This window comes from Saccostrea cucullata, unplaced genomic scaffold (genome assembly GCF_032062105.1).
Source record: "Saccostrea cucullata isolate Sc308-1 unplaced genomic scaffold, CSIRO_AGI_Scuc_v1 ctg232, whole genome shotgun sequence".
NCBI classification, from domain to species: Eukaryota; Metazoa; Mollusca; class Bivalvia; order Ostreida; family Ostreidae; genus Saccostrea; species Saccostrea cuccullata.
Window position 1 is genome coordinate 222518 of NW_026929738.1, and position 20418 is coordinate 242935.

Below are 20418 nucleotides of genomic sequence, written 5' to 3' on the forward strand. Positions count from 1 at the left end.
AAGGCATTTTTCACGAGATAATATCTCGTGAAAATAAGGAACATGTTGCTTTCATGAGAATATATATTACCTCATTTTCACAGATAATTTTTCGTTTTTACAAGATGAATTTTTCCTGTCATCTAAAAAAATTAATTATATATTGTTATTGCTCCACTACTTATTATCTATAGAAACGAACACAACAATATTTTTCCTTTGTCATTTCAGAGACAGATTATTTAGCCAATCAAAATATCATAGTTATAGAAGACAGTGGTATAAACAGTTTGTCTGTGCATTTCGTCTGAAAATGTAAATGAATAAGATACTAGGGAGGGGGTAATGTGTGTAATTTAAAGTTGGGTACTCTGTATTATAATAATTAAAAGGCATTACATGTATATGGTTTAGCCCCCCCCCCCCCAACTTTCAACACACACAGGTTGCAGTGTATTCAAAGAAGGATAAATGGTAGGGTTTTGAAAAAATAAATCGGTACTGAAAGATGTTTGCATCGAAGGATGCACACTACACTGATGGCTTTTGGGAGGCTGGATTTGACCTACATTTCCCAGATGAGTGAACGGGTACAAGTCAAAACGGCACCTGGTGAAAACGGCACTTAGGAAATATGCAAAACGGCACTTGAGAGTAGTCAAAATTGCACTTTTAAAAATACTTTTTTTATTTTGAGAATTTGATATTGTTTATGCAGAATTGTGTGATCTTTATGTTACATTTATAGTAAGAAATGTGTATATTATTATTGATAAAAAGTTTAAAAAATATTTTAGGAAAAAAATTAAACTGATTCATTTGAAAATTATTATACTTTTGTACAGGGGTTAGATTTTTAAAATGTATTTATATTTTAAATCATATATATTTATTTACTACAAAAGAGATCAAATCCCAATTATATTATTATGATCCTTTGAAATTAAAAAATTTATAGTGTTGCAAATATGTATAATCTCTGTTTTGGGGGTTGCCAGTCACAGTTGACTAATTAGAAGCCAGTTAGAGTATGTTTACTAAGAATACACTTGTAGGTTTAGGAAACAAAAGACCATTTCACACCTCCCCTTCAATAATCTGTTGATCGTCAATTTGCAATCATCTACAGCTACTATATATTGTGTATTTCAAAATGTCAAATGGATTGTACACAAGTTAGAAAAACTTAGATAATCCTCTGTGCAACTGTACATAAAATATGAGTAGCCATACAACATTTAATAATATAATAAACATGTACATTTACAAGAACAAACCATTTGTTTTTTTATAATGAAGATATACAATGTTGATATTGTTAAAATAATTTCTACAGAATTTAGAAATGTGAGATAAAGTGACTCTTACTGTAAATTTTTTTTTTAAATCATTTACACCATTTCTTTTTTCATATTATCAATACTATACTACAAATATAATTATTCTAAATCCCACATACTGTTGTGTTATAGCTTAAAAATATATATATTGAAAATAAAGCAAAATTAGCCACAAAAAATTCTAAAGTCAATAAATTAAATTTTGACTTAAAAAGATTTTTGTGAAATATATATCAAAAACTATTATATATTTTTTCTCTAAGTGCCGTTTTAACCAAGTGCCGAACACAAGTGCCGTTTTTCCGTTTTGCATATTCCAGGTGCCGTTTTCACCAGGTGCCATTTTCACTAGGTGCCGTATCATAGAAGACAATGATATATATAAACAGTTTGTGCATTTCATCTGAAAGTGTAAATGAATAAGATACTAGGGAGGGGGTAACGTGTGTAATTTGAAGTTGGATACTCTGTGTTATAATAAAGGCATTACATGTACATGTACATGTACGTGGTTTAGCCCCCACTTTCATCACACACAGCTAGGTTGCAGTGTATTCAAAGAAGGGTGAATGGAAGGGTTTTGAAAAAAATAAATTGGCACTGAAAGATGTTTGCATCTAAGGATGCACACTACACTGATGGCTATTATTGGAGGTTGGATTTGACCTACATTTCCCAGATAAGTGAACTTGTTAAAGGTACAGGTCTCATTTCTAAATACTGTAGGCCACATGTGCAATATTCATGCTTTGATTTTTATCTGAAAGAAGATATTCATGGAAAGAGGTTTCTTTTCCTTTTCTGCATTCTAATTTTTTTAAAACATTCTATGCAAGCTATTAGGAATGGTTACATGACATTGTATTATGAGCTGGTTTTGCAACAATAAAATCTGCAGTGGACTTCTTTTTTAAGGTAATGTTATGTTCATATCCAAATTTAAAGCTGCAATTATATCGCTATATATTTACAAAAATTTTTTTGGATATATAAACTTTATAAATTTTATATTTTGTTGTATTCATAACAAGTTTTAAAATATGACAAAAATTAAGTGTTTGCAATATTATTTGAAGGCAGATTCATTTAAACGTACGTTGAACAAAAACCGAGCATTTTTTAGCTTAAACTTTTTCAAAAATGAACCATGTGACTGCATTTATTTCATTCCAAATTAAACATGTATTGAATATTGCAATCTCTGAGTGATTTTTTTTAATACGAAATATTTTATGTACGATATGCGAAAAACAGCAAGTGCGAGAAAATAGTTCTTATTTTAAAAGGGGTAAAAATATACAAATAATTTTATCAATGCGTTTAGGGTCTTTCTTTCAATGATTTATCAATATCTTAAAACCAAATTATACAAATAACTCAAATTAACTCTAATAAAACTTATTTTGACATTATGGCGCCCTGGCGGATGAATATAGTTGATACTGTCACCTTGGAACCAAAATGGCCGCTATGTAGAAAAAAAAATGATAATGTATACACACATAAATTTACAGTCTTTTCTTGACTGTTGACTTAAATGAATTAAAAATGTAATTCGATTTGATAAAGGCTATCTTTTTAGGCGTTCAAGAATTACAAGGTTTGTTGTTTTCTTGAAGTATAAACGCTTATTTCTTTTAGGAAGATGGGATACGTGATAGCTAGAACCAGAGAACTGCTGTAAAATAGAGGTCTACTAACGTTAAAGAACAAATTATACAGAATAATATTAATGCATGACTTGATAGGACGGGTTTATTTTTTTTTAAATATTAAATTAAATAATTAAGTGAGACATGTTAGACATGGTGATAATCACGTATTCTTGTTTCATGGTTTGAAATATAGAAAACTAAATTTTAGAGGACTGAGAGTTTTTTTCTCAAATTCCTATGAGTATTGGTGTGTAGATTATGTTTTGAAACTGAGATTTTTAGAGCAAAGTAAAGGGAAGGGGACAGTAGGTAGAGCATAAAATAATGATTCCCGGTCCAGCCATGCATTTTCTCCTTTCCTGTTACAGATTTGGTGCCGTTGACCACCCCTGGACTTGCAGAGTCCTGAAAAAACATGTAATTATTTAGATCCTCTTCTTTTTCTTATAAAGTGCATGACTCTTGATGAGTATTATTGCACTTCAGGTGATATCATAGGGGGGATGACAAACATGAATATCATTATAACTTATGTCAAATAAAATTTTGATTTGCAGGTGATGGTCACACAGATGTAATTTTAACAGAAACCTTACAATGTCGAGAGAATTATTTCGCCCACAGTATCGACAGATCAGCAGAAAGAATGGCTGGACCTGTCCGCCCCACCCTCTGCAATGTGTGGCCTGGTTTTTCGTTCTTTATTTTTCGTTTGTGAATTTCACAACTCTGATTCCACATTTATATTCAGATTCTCAGCCAGCTGTTTATACTGTATCCTTTTCATGCTTTTTTTTTCTAACTGTTTATATATTTCATTCAGGTTTGTATATATAGTGTATATTGTAAACATACTTATTTGCACGTAATAACAATTTTGGCCTATTAATGTAAATTTACTGCATCTGAGGTATAAGTTTTCTTTAACATAAATTTTGAGATAAGAACTCCTTAAAAGAAAAAAAGTTTTACGTACAGAACACTCCCTCTGTTCTTCCACTACGAAATTCAAATCCTTAACATACTGTTAGCTCACTGGTATTGCTCTGCTTTCTCATATTATTACTCATATTGTGGCCAGTACAATTAACCCAGCGGATGCTGCAGTGCTGAAGGGCAGTCAAAAAAGAAAGCCATTTGACAGAAAAAAACATGCTCATGTCATTGATGAAAACATGCATTGCTACATCTGTGAAACAGATGTGTAAGTATCAACTACATATAAAACTCATATAACAAATTCATAATACCATATACATGTAGATGTGTATATTTATTGTTGTTCTAAAACTTATAATGGGCATGATTATCTAAAGAATTAAAAGGTAATATTTTGGACATGCACAACCAATTCTCAAATTGAAAAGGGCCACTCTTATTAAAACCTGATTTCTAAAATGAATTTTAATCGAAAGAATTTAAGTTACTGGTACATGTAGTTAATTGAATTTCCCCCTCTATTTAATTTAATGTATTTACAACTGTATATATGTCTGTCCAAATTTCTCAACCAGTTCTACACCTATATCATTTTACTTGGTGAGATTGAAGTCACAGATAAAACATTTTAAACCTTTATCTTCATTGTTAAGAATATATATCCCAGTAATAATCATTAAAGCATGGGAATATTTCTATCAGTGAAGAGAAATTAAGGTTTAAAATGTCAAGTGCCTATGAATAATAACGAGGTACATCATGATCGCCAAGTTATATTTTTTGGGTCAAGTGAAGATTACTTATTTAATTTTTTATTTACAGGGCCTCCAACTCTAAGCATTGTAGTGCCTGTAATAAGTGTGTAGCAGAGTTTGACCACCATTGTAAATGGCTGAACAACTGTGTGGGAGGCAAGAACTACAGGTCAGTAATTACCAGCGTGCTGGGAGTCTAGCTTCTATTTACCATGCATAATTTCACCAGAATGTGAAATTTACTGAAAATCTATTCCTGGCCAAAAAAATCTTAATTTCCTAAAAATTACACTATAGAAAACTCGGATATAAGAATGGGGAAAATGTGTAAAGTAGGAATTAGCAATATCCATGCTTGTTACAAACTGTTTTACTGTACTGCGGTTAAATATCTACCAGTATAAACGTACTTTGTAATACTATTTTAAATTTCAAACTGCCTTGGAAACAGGACTTTTATAAAGTTTATATGAGGAATAATATTTTTATTTTTTGATTTCAGGTGGTTTCTGGCAGTGCTGGTGACTGGTATGCTGGGTGTGTTATTTGTTCTTCTTGTGGCCTTGCTGGAGTTTGTTACTTACTATAGTGATAAAACTGATGGAAACATTTTGCAACCATATATAGGTAAATTTCACCATAAAACAATTTAAAATATATGTGCAGTTAAATTTTCTGAACAGTGCATTTTTTTTAAAAATTGTTTTAAATGGTAAACTGAATAGAAAAAATAAAGTAAATACACAGAAAATGCACATGGAAGAGATGTCATAAAATATTTTCTGTTTACACTTTCAGATATCAAAAACAGTAAGTATTTCCAGTATGTGCGGCAGCGTATGCAAAACTGTATGTAAATAGTGTAGAATGAATTTATGTTGAAATTATTACCTGATTCAGTTAAGAATTGATAAATTAACGATAACCCATTTTAGTACATTTATTTTTGAGGTACATGTATATTCAAATATCAAAAATCAATTGTCTGACACAAAAATTTGAATTTTTATATCAAATCATGGATTTTTTTTATTTTTGAAAAAATAAATGCGATTTTCTTATGATAGTCTTTCTGATTTCAGAAAATCTTTTTTTTGTTGATATTGCATCATTAGTCCTCTAGGTTTCTATATACTGTATGTCTCAAGTTGGATGTACATGTAAAATTATTTAATAATTTTCCTTAAACAATTTAGAAATACAAGATTTACATTACTAATTTGATGTTTCATAAATTTGCTTCATTTCCATTTTTCAGGCAATAAAACTGCAGGTATGTCAGGAAATTTTAAAATATCAAGTGAATAACATTAATTTCACTCTTATTGATAAAAGTATGTTCTCTTTAGACATTTGTTTGAAACTAATGTCCCTTTTGAGAAAGGAAACTGATAATATCTCAGTTAGATTAAGTGAATTAATGCTGATGTTTTGTTTTCAGAGTTCAATATCTGCTATGTACCAGTTCCTGATAATGGTTTTCTAGCTATAGTGGGCGTCACTTCTGTATTCCTGCTTCTGGCACTAGGACTTCTTATACACTTATTTTCCTTCCATTGCTATCTAAGTAAGTAGTTTGGTTTAGAAACTGTGTGTACAATAGCAAGTTTGAAAAGATAACTTTCTTGTTTAAATTTTGTATGTGTTGAATACCATTAAAAACTGAAAATGAGGTTAATGATTGCATGGTCAGGTTATTCATACATTTGATGATTAACAGTTCTTGTGCTACTATTGGTTCCATAAATAAAATAATGTTTATAACTTTTCATAAATTAAAACTAACTAATGCATTTAAATTTCACAAATTAAGATTGAAATAAATAATATTGAGGATAAGACAGAAAAATTGAACTTAATTGGTCATTGTCATATTTAATGTGAAACATTTGGATAAGTTTGCCGCTCACAATGAAGCATGTGTGTTTTACAGTGTATAACAACATGACAACATATGAGTACATTGTCCATCAGCGCGAGAGAGAAGAGAACGATTATAATACAGATGTACCAAGCAGTCACAGAGAAAAGAAAAAGGTAAGTGAAAAAATGGAGATAAAAAGTGTAATCAGAGGTCTGAAAAATATTAAAATGTCATGTTATATGATATTTAATAAATAAGAAAATACCTTATACTGTAACAAAAGTCAAATATCTTCTAACTGTTTTTACTAATGAACTTAGTATTAGTGTAGTATCTTAATTTTTATCATTTTAGTCAAAAATGAAAAACCGAGTAGAGCCAAGCAATGTGAGAAGTGGAAAAGACAAAATGTAAGATTTGGGGTTTGTTTAGCTCATCAAGCCAAAGAGCAGAAAGCTCTTCTGCATTTATTTCTAGTTATTCTTTAAATGAAGGCAGTTTCTCAAATCTACGATATAATTCTCAGAAAAACTTATTTTAGAGGGAAACAATAATTATGTGTTTGTGAAACGCTCTGCGCCCGGCAGCAACAAAGTTCCAAATAGCTAATTTTAGCATATATGTCACAGTTAAGGTCACAAGGTCATTGACCTAGGTGTCAATTAACGGAGTATGCATACGAAATATGAATTCTATATCTTTCATGGTTCAAAATTATGGTGAAGGTTAAAGTTGACAACAGACAGACAGACAAAGAGACAAACAGACAGGACAAAAACAAAAACAATATGTGCCCTGGATCTATCGATCCGGGCGCTTAAGAATAGAAATATTAAAATTTTGCACAGAAAAATGCTAAAAAATTAATAGCACATAAACACAAATTAAAATAACTTCAGTATCTCGCACTTCAAGACACATGGCAGCATATATATATATATTAAGAAGTAAGCTCCTATGTATTTTAACCTCTATATCCAGATATTTCCACTTCCATTAAGTTAGAAACATCTGAATAGCTGGTTATATATTTAGTGGAATGTGATAGTATGAAAACAATTTCTGCACCCGGATTGATAGATCAGTGCGTATATTGTTTTTGTCATGTCTGTATATCTGTTTTGTCTGTCTGTCTCTGTTGTCAACTTTAACCTTCACCATAATTTTTGAACCATGAGAGATAGAGACTTTATATTTGATATGTCTACTTCAGTGATTAAGCTCTTTTAAATGACTACAAGGTCAATGACCTTGTGACCTTGACTGTGACCTATATGCCAAAATTAGCTTTTTTTGAACTTTTTCACTTAATTTTGAACCATAAGAGATAGAGACTTCATATTTAATATGCATACTCCACTAATTAAGTTCTTCAAATAGCACGTTTGTGACCTATATGCTAAAAATAGCCTTTTTGATCCTTTGCCATAACTTTTGAACCATAAGAGACTTCATATTTGGTATGCTCTCCACTTATTACGTGACCTTGACTGTGACCTACATGTATATGCTAAAAATAGCTTTTTACAAATTTTGTTGCCGCTGGGCTTGTGGAGGGGAGTGTTTCACAAACACATCTTGTTTTTAAATACTGTACTTGAACAATTTTCTTTTTTTATGGAAAGTCACAATTTAAGTTTGTGATGATTTACAGGTCCTCATCCTCTGATGTGAATGAAAATAGTGGTCTACATTACCAGAGAATGTTAGAAGAGGCAGAACGACAGAGAACGGATGGGGAAACCCCTCCTCCCCTGACCTCCCCCATACATCATCTGGACAACAATAACATGGTAGGTAGTACTAGGTACTAAGTCAAGACAGGGAAACACCCCCCCCTCCCCTGACCTCCCCCATACATCATCTGGACAACAATAACATGGTAGGTACTAAACCCCTCCCCCCCTCATCTCCCCTATACATCACCTAGACAACAATAACATGGTAGGTACTAAGTCAAGACAGGGAACCCCCCCTCCCCTGACCCCCCCCATACATCATTGGACAACAATAACCTGGTAGGTACTAAGTCAAGACAGGGAACCCCCCCCCCCCCCCCCCTCCCCTGACCTCCCCCATACATCATTGGACAACAATAACATGGTAGGTACTAAGTCAGGACAGGGAAACATTTTCCCCATACATCACCTGGACAACACTAACATGGTAGGTACTAAGTCAGGACAGGGAAACATTTTCCCCATACATCACCTGGACAACACTAACATGGTAGGTACTAAGTCAGGACAGGGAAACATTTTCCCCATACATCACCTGGACAACACTAACATGGTAGGTACTAAGTCAGGACAGGGAAACATTTTCCCCATACATCACCTGGACAACACTAACATGGTAGGTACTAAGTCAGGACAGGGAAACATTTTCCCCATACATCACCTGGACAACACTAACATGGTAGGTACTAAGTCAGGACAGGGAAACATTTTCCCCATACATCACCTGGACAACACTAACATGGTAGGTACTAAGTCAGGACAGGGAAACCCCCCCTCCCCTGACCTCCCCCATATATCACCTGGACAACACTAACATGGTAGGTACTAAGTCAGGACAGGGAAACCCCCCCTCCCCTGACCTCCCCCATATATCACCTGGAGACAACACTAACATGGTAGGTACTAAGTCAGGACAGGGAAACCTCTCCCTCATATATCACCTGGACAACACTAACATGGTATGTACTAAGTCAGGACAGGGAAACCTCTCCCTCATATATCACCTGGACAACAATAACATGGTATGTACTAAGTCAGGACAGGGAAACCTCTCCCTCATACATCACCTGGACAACACTAACATGGTATGTACTAAGTCAGGACAGGGAAACCTCTCCCCCATATATCACCTGGACAACACTAACATGGTAGGTACTAAGTCAGGACAGGGAAACCTCTCCCCCATATATCACCTGGACAACACTAACATGGTAGGTACTAAGTCAGGACAGGGAAACCTCTCCCTCATATATCACCTGGACAACACTAACATGGTATGTACTAAGGCAATGCCATAGTGATTCATGTACAAAAACAAGTACTGAGCAGAAATAACAGAAATTTTGAATTTTAATGGGAAAGGGGGATATGGGAGTCAGAAACTTGAGTTACTTGTCCATATTCAAGGCACTTTTAAATACCATAGACCAGCTGATATTTGTATGTAATGAATATTTTAAAATCTACAACTGTGGCAATGCACACAAAAAATTATAATTTCAAACTATAGTGATCTTAAATGTAGGAATGTTCAGTGTGAAATAGGTTTCAGTCAATGAATTGTGAATAGAAAATTTGTTATGAACAATTATTAGTTCAAGATACCGGTATTTTTTATAGCAATAGGGAATTCTGCATTAATGCTCTGATTTAATTTTTTTTTAGACTTTTGATAAGTACAGCCGTGTGGATGACAGTGATGGAAGCAATACAGTGAAGAGATTGAGGAGGAAGAAGAGGAAAAGTCTGCGCGGCCAACCAAGATCAAACACTGGAGAAGACAGCCAGGAAACGGAGCAGAAAATATCCACTATTGGTAATTTTACAATACTTTATATACATCAAATGATACTGCTTCCCAATATGAGCTATAGGTATTGTATTTTTGTTTTTAAAAATGTTTTAAGAATTTTGTTATTTATCAATAAGAGCAATATTCATATCTCCCATAGTTAAAAAAAAACTCTTTACAACTGAATACTTGATCATTTTCTACAGTTTGTATAACTTTTCATTTCAGATAATTCTTCACTTTACTACACCAAATCTTTAAAAACACAAATGGAAGCTTCTTTGAAGAAGCATTCACAGAAATTGATGCCTAGTGTTCATGAAAATAAAAGTTATCATTCTGACTCGTACGATTCCCAAAATGAGGCTCCACCAAAAGCCGTGTATAAGGGAGACTACACTCAAGAAATAAGCCCAGACTCAGGAATCAATTCACAGGATTCTCTCCACAGAAGTAAACGGTTACGCCGTAAAAAGCCCCGTAAACCCAAAAACAATGATGTAGAAGAAGAAGAAAATGAAGACTTGAATTCAACCACGATTTTCACAGTAAACGGAACAGCCAAATTTAATAGAGACGGTAGTCTGAATTATAAGGATGGTTTTCGCGAGCTACCGTTAACACCCGTTCAACTGAGGAAGAGCGGGAGTCCCAGTGAAACTAGACATGTAGATGTGCCAAAATTAGACTTAGGAGCTCTGAGGGAAAGTTACGAGAGTAATTCGTATCAACCTGTCAGTTCACTAAGGTCGTCAGATACGTACAGAGCGGTGCTAGGAAAAATTCCTGAGAGATCATCATATGACACGGAGGTCTAGTCTTTTTATTTGATACTGTTGATATCTCAAGGAAGTGTTTGTTTTTTTTTTTCTTCCCATAATGCCTATCTGTTTCCCTAACAAAAAATTTGAAATTCACTGTATGTGATCTAAGAGCATATCTTTGCTCATTCAGTTCTCTAATTCTGTAGTAATTCTGACCCATTCAATCAATATTTAGTTTTATTGAATTTCAAAGACATACACATGTACTTTAAATTTGCAATCAGGTGTTTAATAATTTCTTCTTATGTTCAAATTCTAAGATTTTTCTTATTGTATTAGTAATTGTATTCATCATTTCAAACTTTCCTTTAATGTTCTTGTGTCTATTGTACTGTACTGCCTTCTGTTATTTATCTAAATAATTGATTTTATTAACCACTGCTTTATATTTACCTTGACTGTGATATCATTTTAGCTGTATGGTTGTGAGAGTGTTATACTAATTGTTATCATTCCTTTTATATTGGTTGAAGAAGGGCTTTTGATTTTGTGATTATGAGGAAAGAGAAATTTCATTTGCAAAACAGAGGTTTTAAACTGCCTTTACTCTGTTGTTACAAGTACTGAGTCAATTCAGATTGAGTACTTAATGGTATACATGTATATATGACATGTGAAATTTTGATTTTGTGCCCCATCATGAATATGGCTGAGCATATTTGTTCTTAGCTTTTATGTTATCAAAGCTATTTTGCTCTAAATTTAATATACACATGCATATTTTATTTGTTTATTTATTGGCTTGGTAATGCATTATTGCTTCCGTCCAAAATATTGTTTTCAATATTATATTTTTGTTTTTTTTAATGCATCTTTTATTATTTATTGTAAGTGAATCCATTCCATTTAGATTATAAAGGACCAAGCTCACAAGATGTTAGAACTCTTCATTATTCCCCTGACCGATTCAATAAAGCATATACATGTATATTGCAGTTTTTTTTATTTGTATTGTAGGGGGGAAACAAAGATTTCTTATAATTTTCAGCATTTTAAAACTGCAAATTAAGTGGTAAAAATCATTTAATTGTGCCTTCTTAAAGAAAATATAGAAACATTTGCAGTTCACATACTTGAATGTTTATATTGTTTATACATGTAGATACTTGGTCATAATTTAATAGTACATGTAATTAGTTAAATCCAGAATTTTTTCCTGCATTTCATTTAATTTCCATATTTAGGCCCTAAATACTAAACAAACAATTCTAAGATAAGTTCATTGTTCACGTTTCAACTGTTTTTATTTTTTTTTTTTAACTAGCAGGTAATGTTTTTAGATCACTTTTAACGTAAAAATGATTTTGTGTTTTTATTTAATTTATTTTGTACATTAAGTTTACACAGAGCACTCTTTAGTGTATTGTCACTTATTGATTAAATTGTCATTAATTTATACTGACAAGGCTTTGTTGTCAGTCAGTTTATATTGTAACAATAAAAATTGATGATAAATTTGTTTTTATATATGATTGAAACCATATATTAAGTCTTTGAGGTTGCCAGAATAACCCGAGTGATAACCAAGTCATCTGAAGCTGATGCAAAGGATACCCTATTATCCTTTTTTTCTACCTTGCTGCAAATCAAAAAAGGGTAGATTTGTATAGTTTTTAATTTGTATTAGGTATTTTTCACAAATTAAAAAAAAAAAGGTTTTATGGCACAAAATTACCAACTTAATTCTGCATGTTTTTTATTTTATACGAATTACAAATCATCACAACAAAATGTGATAAATAGATTATTACGGAAAAAACAGATATACGGCAACTGAATCAGTAAAGTGTGTATACCAGCAAATATTCAAATCTACTGATGAATAGGAAAGCTAAACCAGTAATGTGGATACACCAGTAAATGATCTGATAATGATAAAAAGGATAACTGAATGAGTAATGTGTGTACACCAGTAAATGATCTGATAATGATTAATAGGATAACTGAATGAGTAATGTGTGTACACCAGTAAATGATCTGATAGTGATAAATAGGATAACTGAATCAGTAATGTGTGTACACCAGTAAATGATCTGATAATGAATAATAGGATAACTGAATCAGTAATGTGTGTACACCAGTAAATGATCTGATAGTGATAAATAGGATAACTGAATCAGTAATGTGTGTACACCAGTAAATGATCTGATAGTGATAAACAGGATAACTGAATCAGTAATGTGTGTGTACACCAGTAAATGATCTGATAATGATAAATAGAATAAATGACTCAGTAATGTGTGTACACCAGTAAATGATCTGATAATGATATATAGGATAACTGAATCAGTAATGTGTGTACACCAGTAAATGATCTGATAATGATAAATAGGATAACTGAATCAGTAATGTGTGTACACCAGTAAATGATCTGATAGTGATAAACAGGATAACTGAATCAGTAATGTGTATACACCAGTAAATGATCTGATAATGATAAACAGGATAACTGAATCAGTAATATATGTACACCAGTAAATGATCTGATAATGATAAATAGGATAACTGAATCAGTAATGTGTGTACACCAGTAAATGATCTGATAGTGATAAACAGGATAACTGAATCAGTAATGTGTATACACCAGTAAATGATCTGATAATGATAAACAGGATAACTGAATCAGTAATGTGTGTACACCAGTAAATGATCTGATAATGATAAATAGGATAACTGAATCAGTAATGTGTGTACACCAGTAAATGATCTGATAATGATAAATAGGATAACTGAATCAGTAATGTGTGTACACCAGTAAATGATCTGATAATGATAAACAGGATAACTGAATCAGTAATGTGTATACACCAGTAAATGATCTGATAATGATATATAGGATAACTGAATCAGTAATGTGTGTACACCAGTAAATGATCTGATAATGATAAATAAGATAACTGAATCAGTAATGTGTGTACACCAGTAAATGATCTGATAATGATAAATAGGATAACTAAATCAGTAATGTGTGTACACCAGTAAATGATCTGATATTGATAAATAGATAACTGAATCAGTAATGTGTGTACACCAGTAAATGATCTGATAATGATAAATAGGATAACTGAAACAGTAATGTGTGTACACCAGTAAATGATCTGATAGTGATAAACAGGATAACTGAATCAGTAATGTGTGTACACCAGTAAATGATCTGAAAATGATAAACAGGATAACTGAATCAGTAATGTGTGTACACCAGTAAATGATCTGATAATGATAAATAGGATAACTAAATCAGTAATGTGTGTACACCAGTAAATGATCTGATAATGATAAATAGATAACTGAATCAGTAATGTGTGTACACCAGTAAATGATCTGATAGTGATAAATAGGATAACTGAATCAGTAATGTGTGTACACCAGTAAATGATCTGATAATGATAAATAGATAACTGAATCAGTAATGTGTGTACACCAGTAAATGATCTGATAATGATAAATAGGATAACTGAAACAGTAATGTGTGTACACCAGTAAATGATCTGATAGTGATAAACAGGATAACTGAATCAGTAATGTGTGTACACCAGTAAATGATCTGATAATGATAAATAGGATAACTGAAACAGTAATGTGTGTACACCAGTAAATGATCTGATAATGATAAACAGGATAACTGAATCAGTAATGTGTGTACACCAGTAAATGATCTGATAATGATAAATAGATAACTGAATCAGTAATGTGTGTACACCAGTAAATGATCTGATAATGATAAATAGGATAACTAAATCAGTAATGTGTGAACACCAGTAAATGATCTGATAATGATAAATAGATAACTGAATCAGTAATGTGTGTACACCAGTAAATGATCTGATAGTGATAAATAGGATAACTGAACCAGTAATGTGTGTACACCAGTAAATGATCTGATAATGATAAATAGGATAACTGAATCAGTAATGTGTGTACACCAGTAAATGATCTGATAATGATAAATAGATAACTGAATCAGTAATGTGTGTACACCAGTAAATGATCTGGTAATGATAAACAGGATAACTGAATCAATAATGTGTGTACACCAGTAAATGATCTGATAATGATAAATAGATAACTGAATCAGTAATGTGTGTACACCAGTAAATGATCTGATAATGATAAAAAGGATAACTGAATCAGTAATGTGTGTACACCAGTAAATGATCTGATAATGATAAATAGGATAACTGAATCAGTAATGTGTGTACACCAGTAAATGATCTGATAATGATAAATAGATACTGTATATACTCGCCTATAAGTCGGTTGTATTTTTTGACGTTATTTTGATGGGATTTGCTATTGGCCTGCTTATACATCGGTACAATTTTTTTGCCATAATCTGGTGACAATTTCAAGTTAATCCATTGATTTATAACCTGGATTCAATAAATATTTTTTCAAACTGACACTGATATTCAATCTAAAATTAGTAAACAAAAAAGTAATGCTCACTTAAACAATTAAAATACAATTCATGAAATATGTCAATACTTGTACTTTTTATATATAATCTAAGTATACATAAATTATCTTATATATCCTGGCCAGACATTTTCTTAGATAATCATGCGGAAATGTAAATAAGATACTACCTTTTAGCCTCTAGAAAAGTGCCAATCTCTTTATGACTCGCCTATAAGTCGGACATAGAGTTTAAGACCAATATTTAACTGCCAAAATACCGATTTATAGGAGAGTATATACGGTAACTGAATCAGTAATGTGTGTACACCAGTAAATGATCTGATAATGATAAATAGGATAACTGAATCAGTAATGTGTGTACACCAGTAAATGATCTGATAATGATAAACAGGATAACTGAATCAGTAATGTGTGTACACCAGTAAATGATCTGATAATGATAAATAGGATAACTGAATCAGTAATGTGTGTACACCAGTAAATGATCTGATAGTGATAAATAGGATAACTGAATGAGTAATGAGTGTACACCAGTAAATGATCTGATAATGATAAATAGGATAACTGAATCAGTAATGTGTGTACACCAGTAAATGATCTGATAGTGATAAATAGGATAACTGAATGAGTAATGTGTGTACACCAGTAAATGATCTGATAATGATAAATAGGATAACTGAATCAGTAATGTGTGTACACCAGTAAATGATCTGATAGTGATAAATAGGATAACTGAATCAGTAATGTGTGTACACCAGTAAATGATCTGATAGTGATATATAGGATAACTGAATCAGTAATGTGTGTACACCAGTAAATGATCTGATAGTGATAAATAGGATAACTGAATCAGTAATGTGTGTACACCAGTAAATGATCTGATAGTGATAAATAGGATAACTGAATGAGTAATGTGTGTACACCAGTAAATGATCTGATAGTGATAAATAGGATAACTGAATGAGTAATGTGTGTACACCAGTAAATGATCTGATAATGATAAATAGGATAACTGAATCAGTAATGTGTGTACACCAGTAAATGATCTGATAGTGATAAATAGGATAACTGAATCAGTAATGTGTGTACACCAGTAAATGATCTGATAGTGATAAATAGATAACTGAATCAGTAATGTGTGTACACCAGTAAATGATCTGATAATGATTAATAGGATAACTGAATCAGTAATGTGTGTACACCAGTAAATGATCTGATAGTGATAAACAGGATAACTGAATGAGTAATGTGTGTACACCAGTAAATGATCTGATAATGATAAAAAGGATAACTGAATCAGTAATGTGTGTACACCAGTAAATGATCTGATAATGATAAACAGGATAACTGAATCAGTAATGTGTATACACCAGTAAATGATCTGATAATGATAAATAGGATAACTGAATCAGTAATGTGTGTACACCAGTAAATGATCTGATAATGATAAACAGGATAACTGAATCAGTAATGTGTGTTCACCAGTAAATGATCTGATAATGAATAATAGGATAACTGAATCAGTAATGTGTGTACACCAGTAAATGATCTGATAATGATGAATAGGATAAATAAAATCTGTAACGTGAGTACGTACATTAGCAAATAATTCGATACATATATAACACTGATTCAGTAATGCTAGTAAATATACGAGTATATGATCTGATAAATAGGATAACTGACTCAGTAATGTGTGTACTCCTACACCAGTAAATGTTATGGGGATGCTTACTCCTCTATGGCACTTGATCCCACCCCTGATGTTTTGGAGGTCTGTGTCTGTATTTATCACTATCAGATCATTTACTGGTGTACACACATTACTCATTCAGTTATCCTATTTATCATTATCAGATCATTTACTGGTGTACACTCATTACTCATTCAGTTATCCTATTTATCACTATCAGATCATTTACTGGTGTACACACATTACTGATTCAGTTATCCTATTTATCATTATCAGATCATTTACTGGTGTACACACATTACTGATTCAGTTATCCTGTTTATCATTATCAGATCATTTACTGGTGTACACACATTACTGATTCAGTTATCCTATTTATCATTATCAGATCATTTACTGGTGTACACACATTACTGATTCAGTTACCGTATATACTCTCCTATAAGTCGGTATTTTGGCAGTTAAATATTGGTCTTAAACTCTATGTCCGACTTATAGGCGAGTCATAAAGAGATTGGCACTTTTCTAGAGGCTAAAAGGTAGTATCTTATTTACATTTCCGCATGATTATCTAAGAAAATGTCTGGCCAGGATATATAAGATAATTTATGTATACTTAGATTATATATAAAAAGTACAAGTATTGACATATTTCATGAATTGTATTTTAATTGTTTAAGTGAGCATTACTTTTTTGTTTACTAATTTTAGATTGAATATCAGTGTCAGTTTGAAAAAATATTTATTGAATCCAGGTTATAAATCAATGGATTAACTTGAAATTGTCACCAGATTATGGCAAAAAAATTGTACCGATGTATAAGCAGGCCAATAGCAAATCCCATCAAAATAACGTCAAAAAATACAACCGACTTATAGGCGAGTATATACAGTATCTATTTATCATTATCAGATCATTTACTGGTGTACACACATTACTGATTCAGTTATCCTATTTATCATTATCAGATCATTTACTGGTGTACACACATTACTGATTCAGTTATCCTATTAATCATTATCAGATCATTTACTGGTGTACACACATTACTGATTCAGTTATCTATTTATCATTATCAGATCATTTACTGGTGTACACACATTATTGATTCAGTTATCCTGTTTATCATTACCAGATCATTTACTGGTGTACACACATTACTGATTCAGTTATCTATTTATCATTATCAGATCATTTACTGGTGTACACACATTACTCATTCAGTTATCCTATTTATCATTATCAGATCATTTACTGGTGTACACACATTACTCATTCAGTTATCCTATTTATCACTATCAGATCATTTACTGGTGTACACACATTACTGATTCAGTTATCCTATTTATCACTATCAGATCATTTACTGGTGTACACACATTACTGATTCAGTTATCCTATTTATCATTATCAGATCATTTACTGGTGTACACACATTACTCATTCTGTTATCCTATTTATCACTATCAGATCATTTACTGGTGTACACACATTACTGATTCAGTTATCCTATTTATCATTATCAGATCATTTACTGGTGTACACACATTACTCATTCAGTTATCCTATTTATCACTATCAGATCATTTACTGGTGTACACACATTACTGATTCAGTTATCCTATTTATCATTATCAGATCATTTACTGGTGTACACTCATTACTCATTCAGTTATCCTATTTATCACTATCAGATCATTTACTGGTGTACACACATTACTGATTCAGTTATCCTATTTATCATTATCAGATCATTTACTGGTGCACACACATTACTGATTCAGTTATCTATTTATCACTATCAGATCATTTACTGGTGTACACACATTACTGATTCAGTTATCCTATTTATCACTATCAGATCATTTACTGGTGTACACACATTACTGATTCAGTTATCTATTTATCATTATCAGATCATTTACTGGTGTACACACATTATTGATTCAGTTATCCTGTTTATCATTACCAGATCATTTACTGGTGTACACACATTACTGATTCAGTTATCTATTTATCATTATCAGATCATTTACTGGTGTACACACATTACTGATTCAGTTATCCTATTTATCATTATCAGATCATTTACTGGTGTACACACATTACTGGTTCAGTTATCCTATTTATCACTATCAGATCATTTACTGGTGTACACACATTACTGTTTCAGTTATCCTATTTATCACTATCAGATCATTTACTGGTGTACACACATTACTGATTCAGTTATCTATTTATCATTATCAGATCATTTACTGGTGTTCACACATTACTGATTTAGTTATCCTATTTATCATTATCAGATCATTTACTGGTGTACACACATTACTGATTCAGTTATCTATTTATCATTATCAGATCATTTACTGGTGTACACACATTACTGATTCAGTTATCCTGTTTATCATTATCAGATCATTTACTGGTGTACACACATTACTGTTTCAGTTATCCTATTTATCATTATCAGATCATTTACTGGTGTACACACATTACTGATTCAGTTATCCTGTTTATCACTATCAGATCATTTACTGGTGTACACACATTACTGTTTCAGTTATCCTATTTATCATTATCAGATCATTTACTGGTGTACACACATTACTGATTCAGTTATCTATTTATCATTATCAGATCATTTACTGGTGTACACACATTACTGATTCAGTTATCCTATTTATCACTATCAGATCATTTACTGGTGTACACACATTACTGATTCAGTTATCTATTTATCATTATCAGATCATTTACTGGTGTACACACATTACTGATTTAGTTATCCTATTTATCATTATCAGATCATTTACTGGTGTACACACATTACTGATTCAGTTATCCTGTTTATCATTTTCAGATCATTTACTGGTGTACACACATTACTGATTCAGTTATCCTGTTTATCACTATCAGATCATTTACTGGTGTACACACATTACTGTTTCAGTTATCCTATTTATCATTATCAGATCATTTACTGGTGTACACACATTACTGATTCAGTTATCTATTTATCATTATCAGATCATTTACTGGTGTACACACATTACTGATTCAGTTATCCTGTTTATCATTATCAGATCATTTACTGGTGTACACACATTACTGTTTCAGTTATCCTATTTATCATTATCAGATCATTTACTGGTGTACACACATTACTGATTCAGTTATCCTGTTTATCACTATCAGATCATTTACTGGTGTACACACATTACTGTTTCAGTTATCCTATTTATCATTATCAGATCATTTACTGGTGTACACACATTACTGATTCAGTTATCTATTTATCATTATCAGATCATTTACTGGTGTACACACATTACTGATTCAGTTATCCTATTTATCACTATCAGATCATTTACTGGTGTACACACATTACTGATTCAGTTATCTATTTATCATTATC

The 20418-nt window shown here is 31.9% G+C and overlaps 1 protein-coding gene across 1 annotated transcript; it reads left to right on the plus strand.

Moving 5' to 3' along the window:
• The first annotated feature begins 2774 nt into the window (after positions 1-2774).
• LOC134282079 (palmitoyltransferase ZDHHC11-like) lies at positions 2775-12342 on the plus strand. The gene is given in 12 exon segments (XM_062764523.1): positions 2775-2919; positions 3532-3748; positions 4006-4178; positions 4736-4837; positions 5171-5295; positions 5434-5435; positions 6082-6235; positions 6602-6705; positions 6887-6942; positions 8187-8325; positions 9937-10087; positions 10292-12342. Coding segments are annotated over 11 exon segments (1773 nt in total). The 5' UTR covers positions 2775-2919; positions 3532-3571; the 3' UTR covers positions 10882-12342.
• Positions 12343-20418: the final 8076 nt, after the last annotated feature.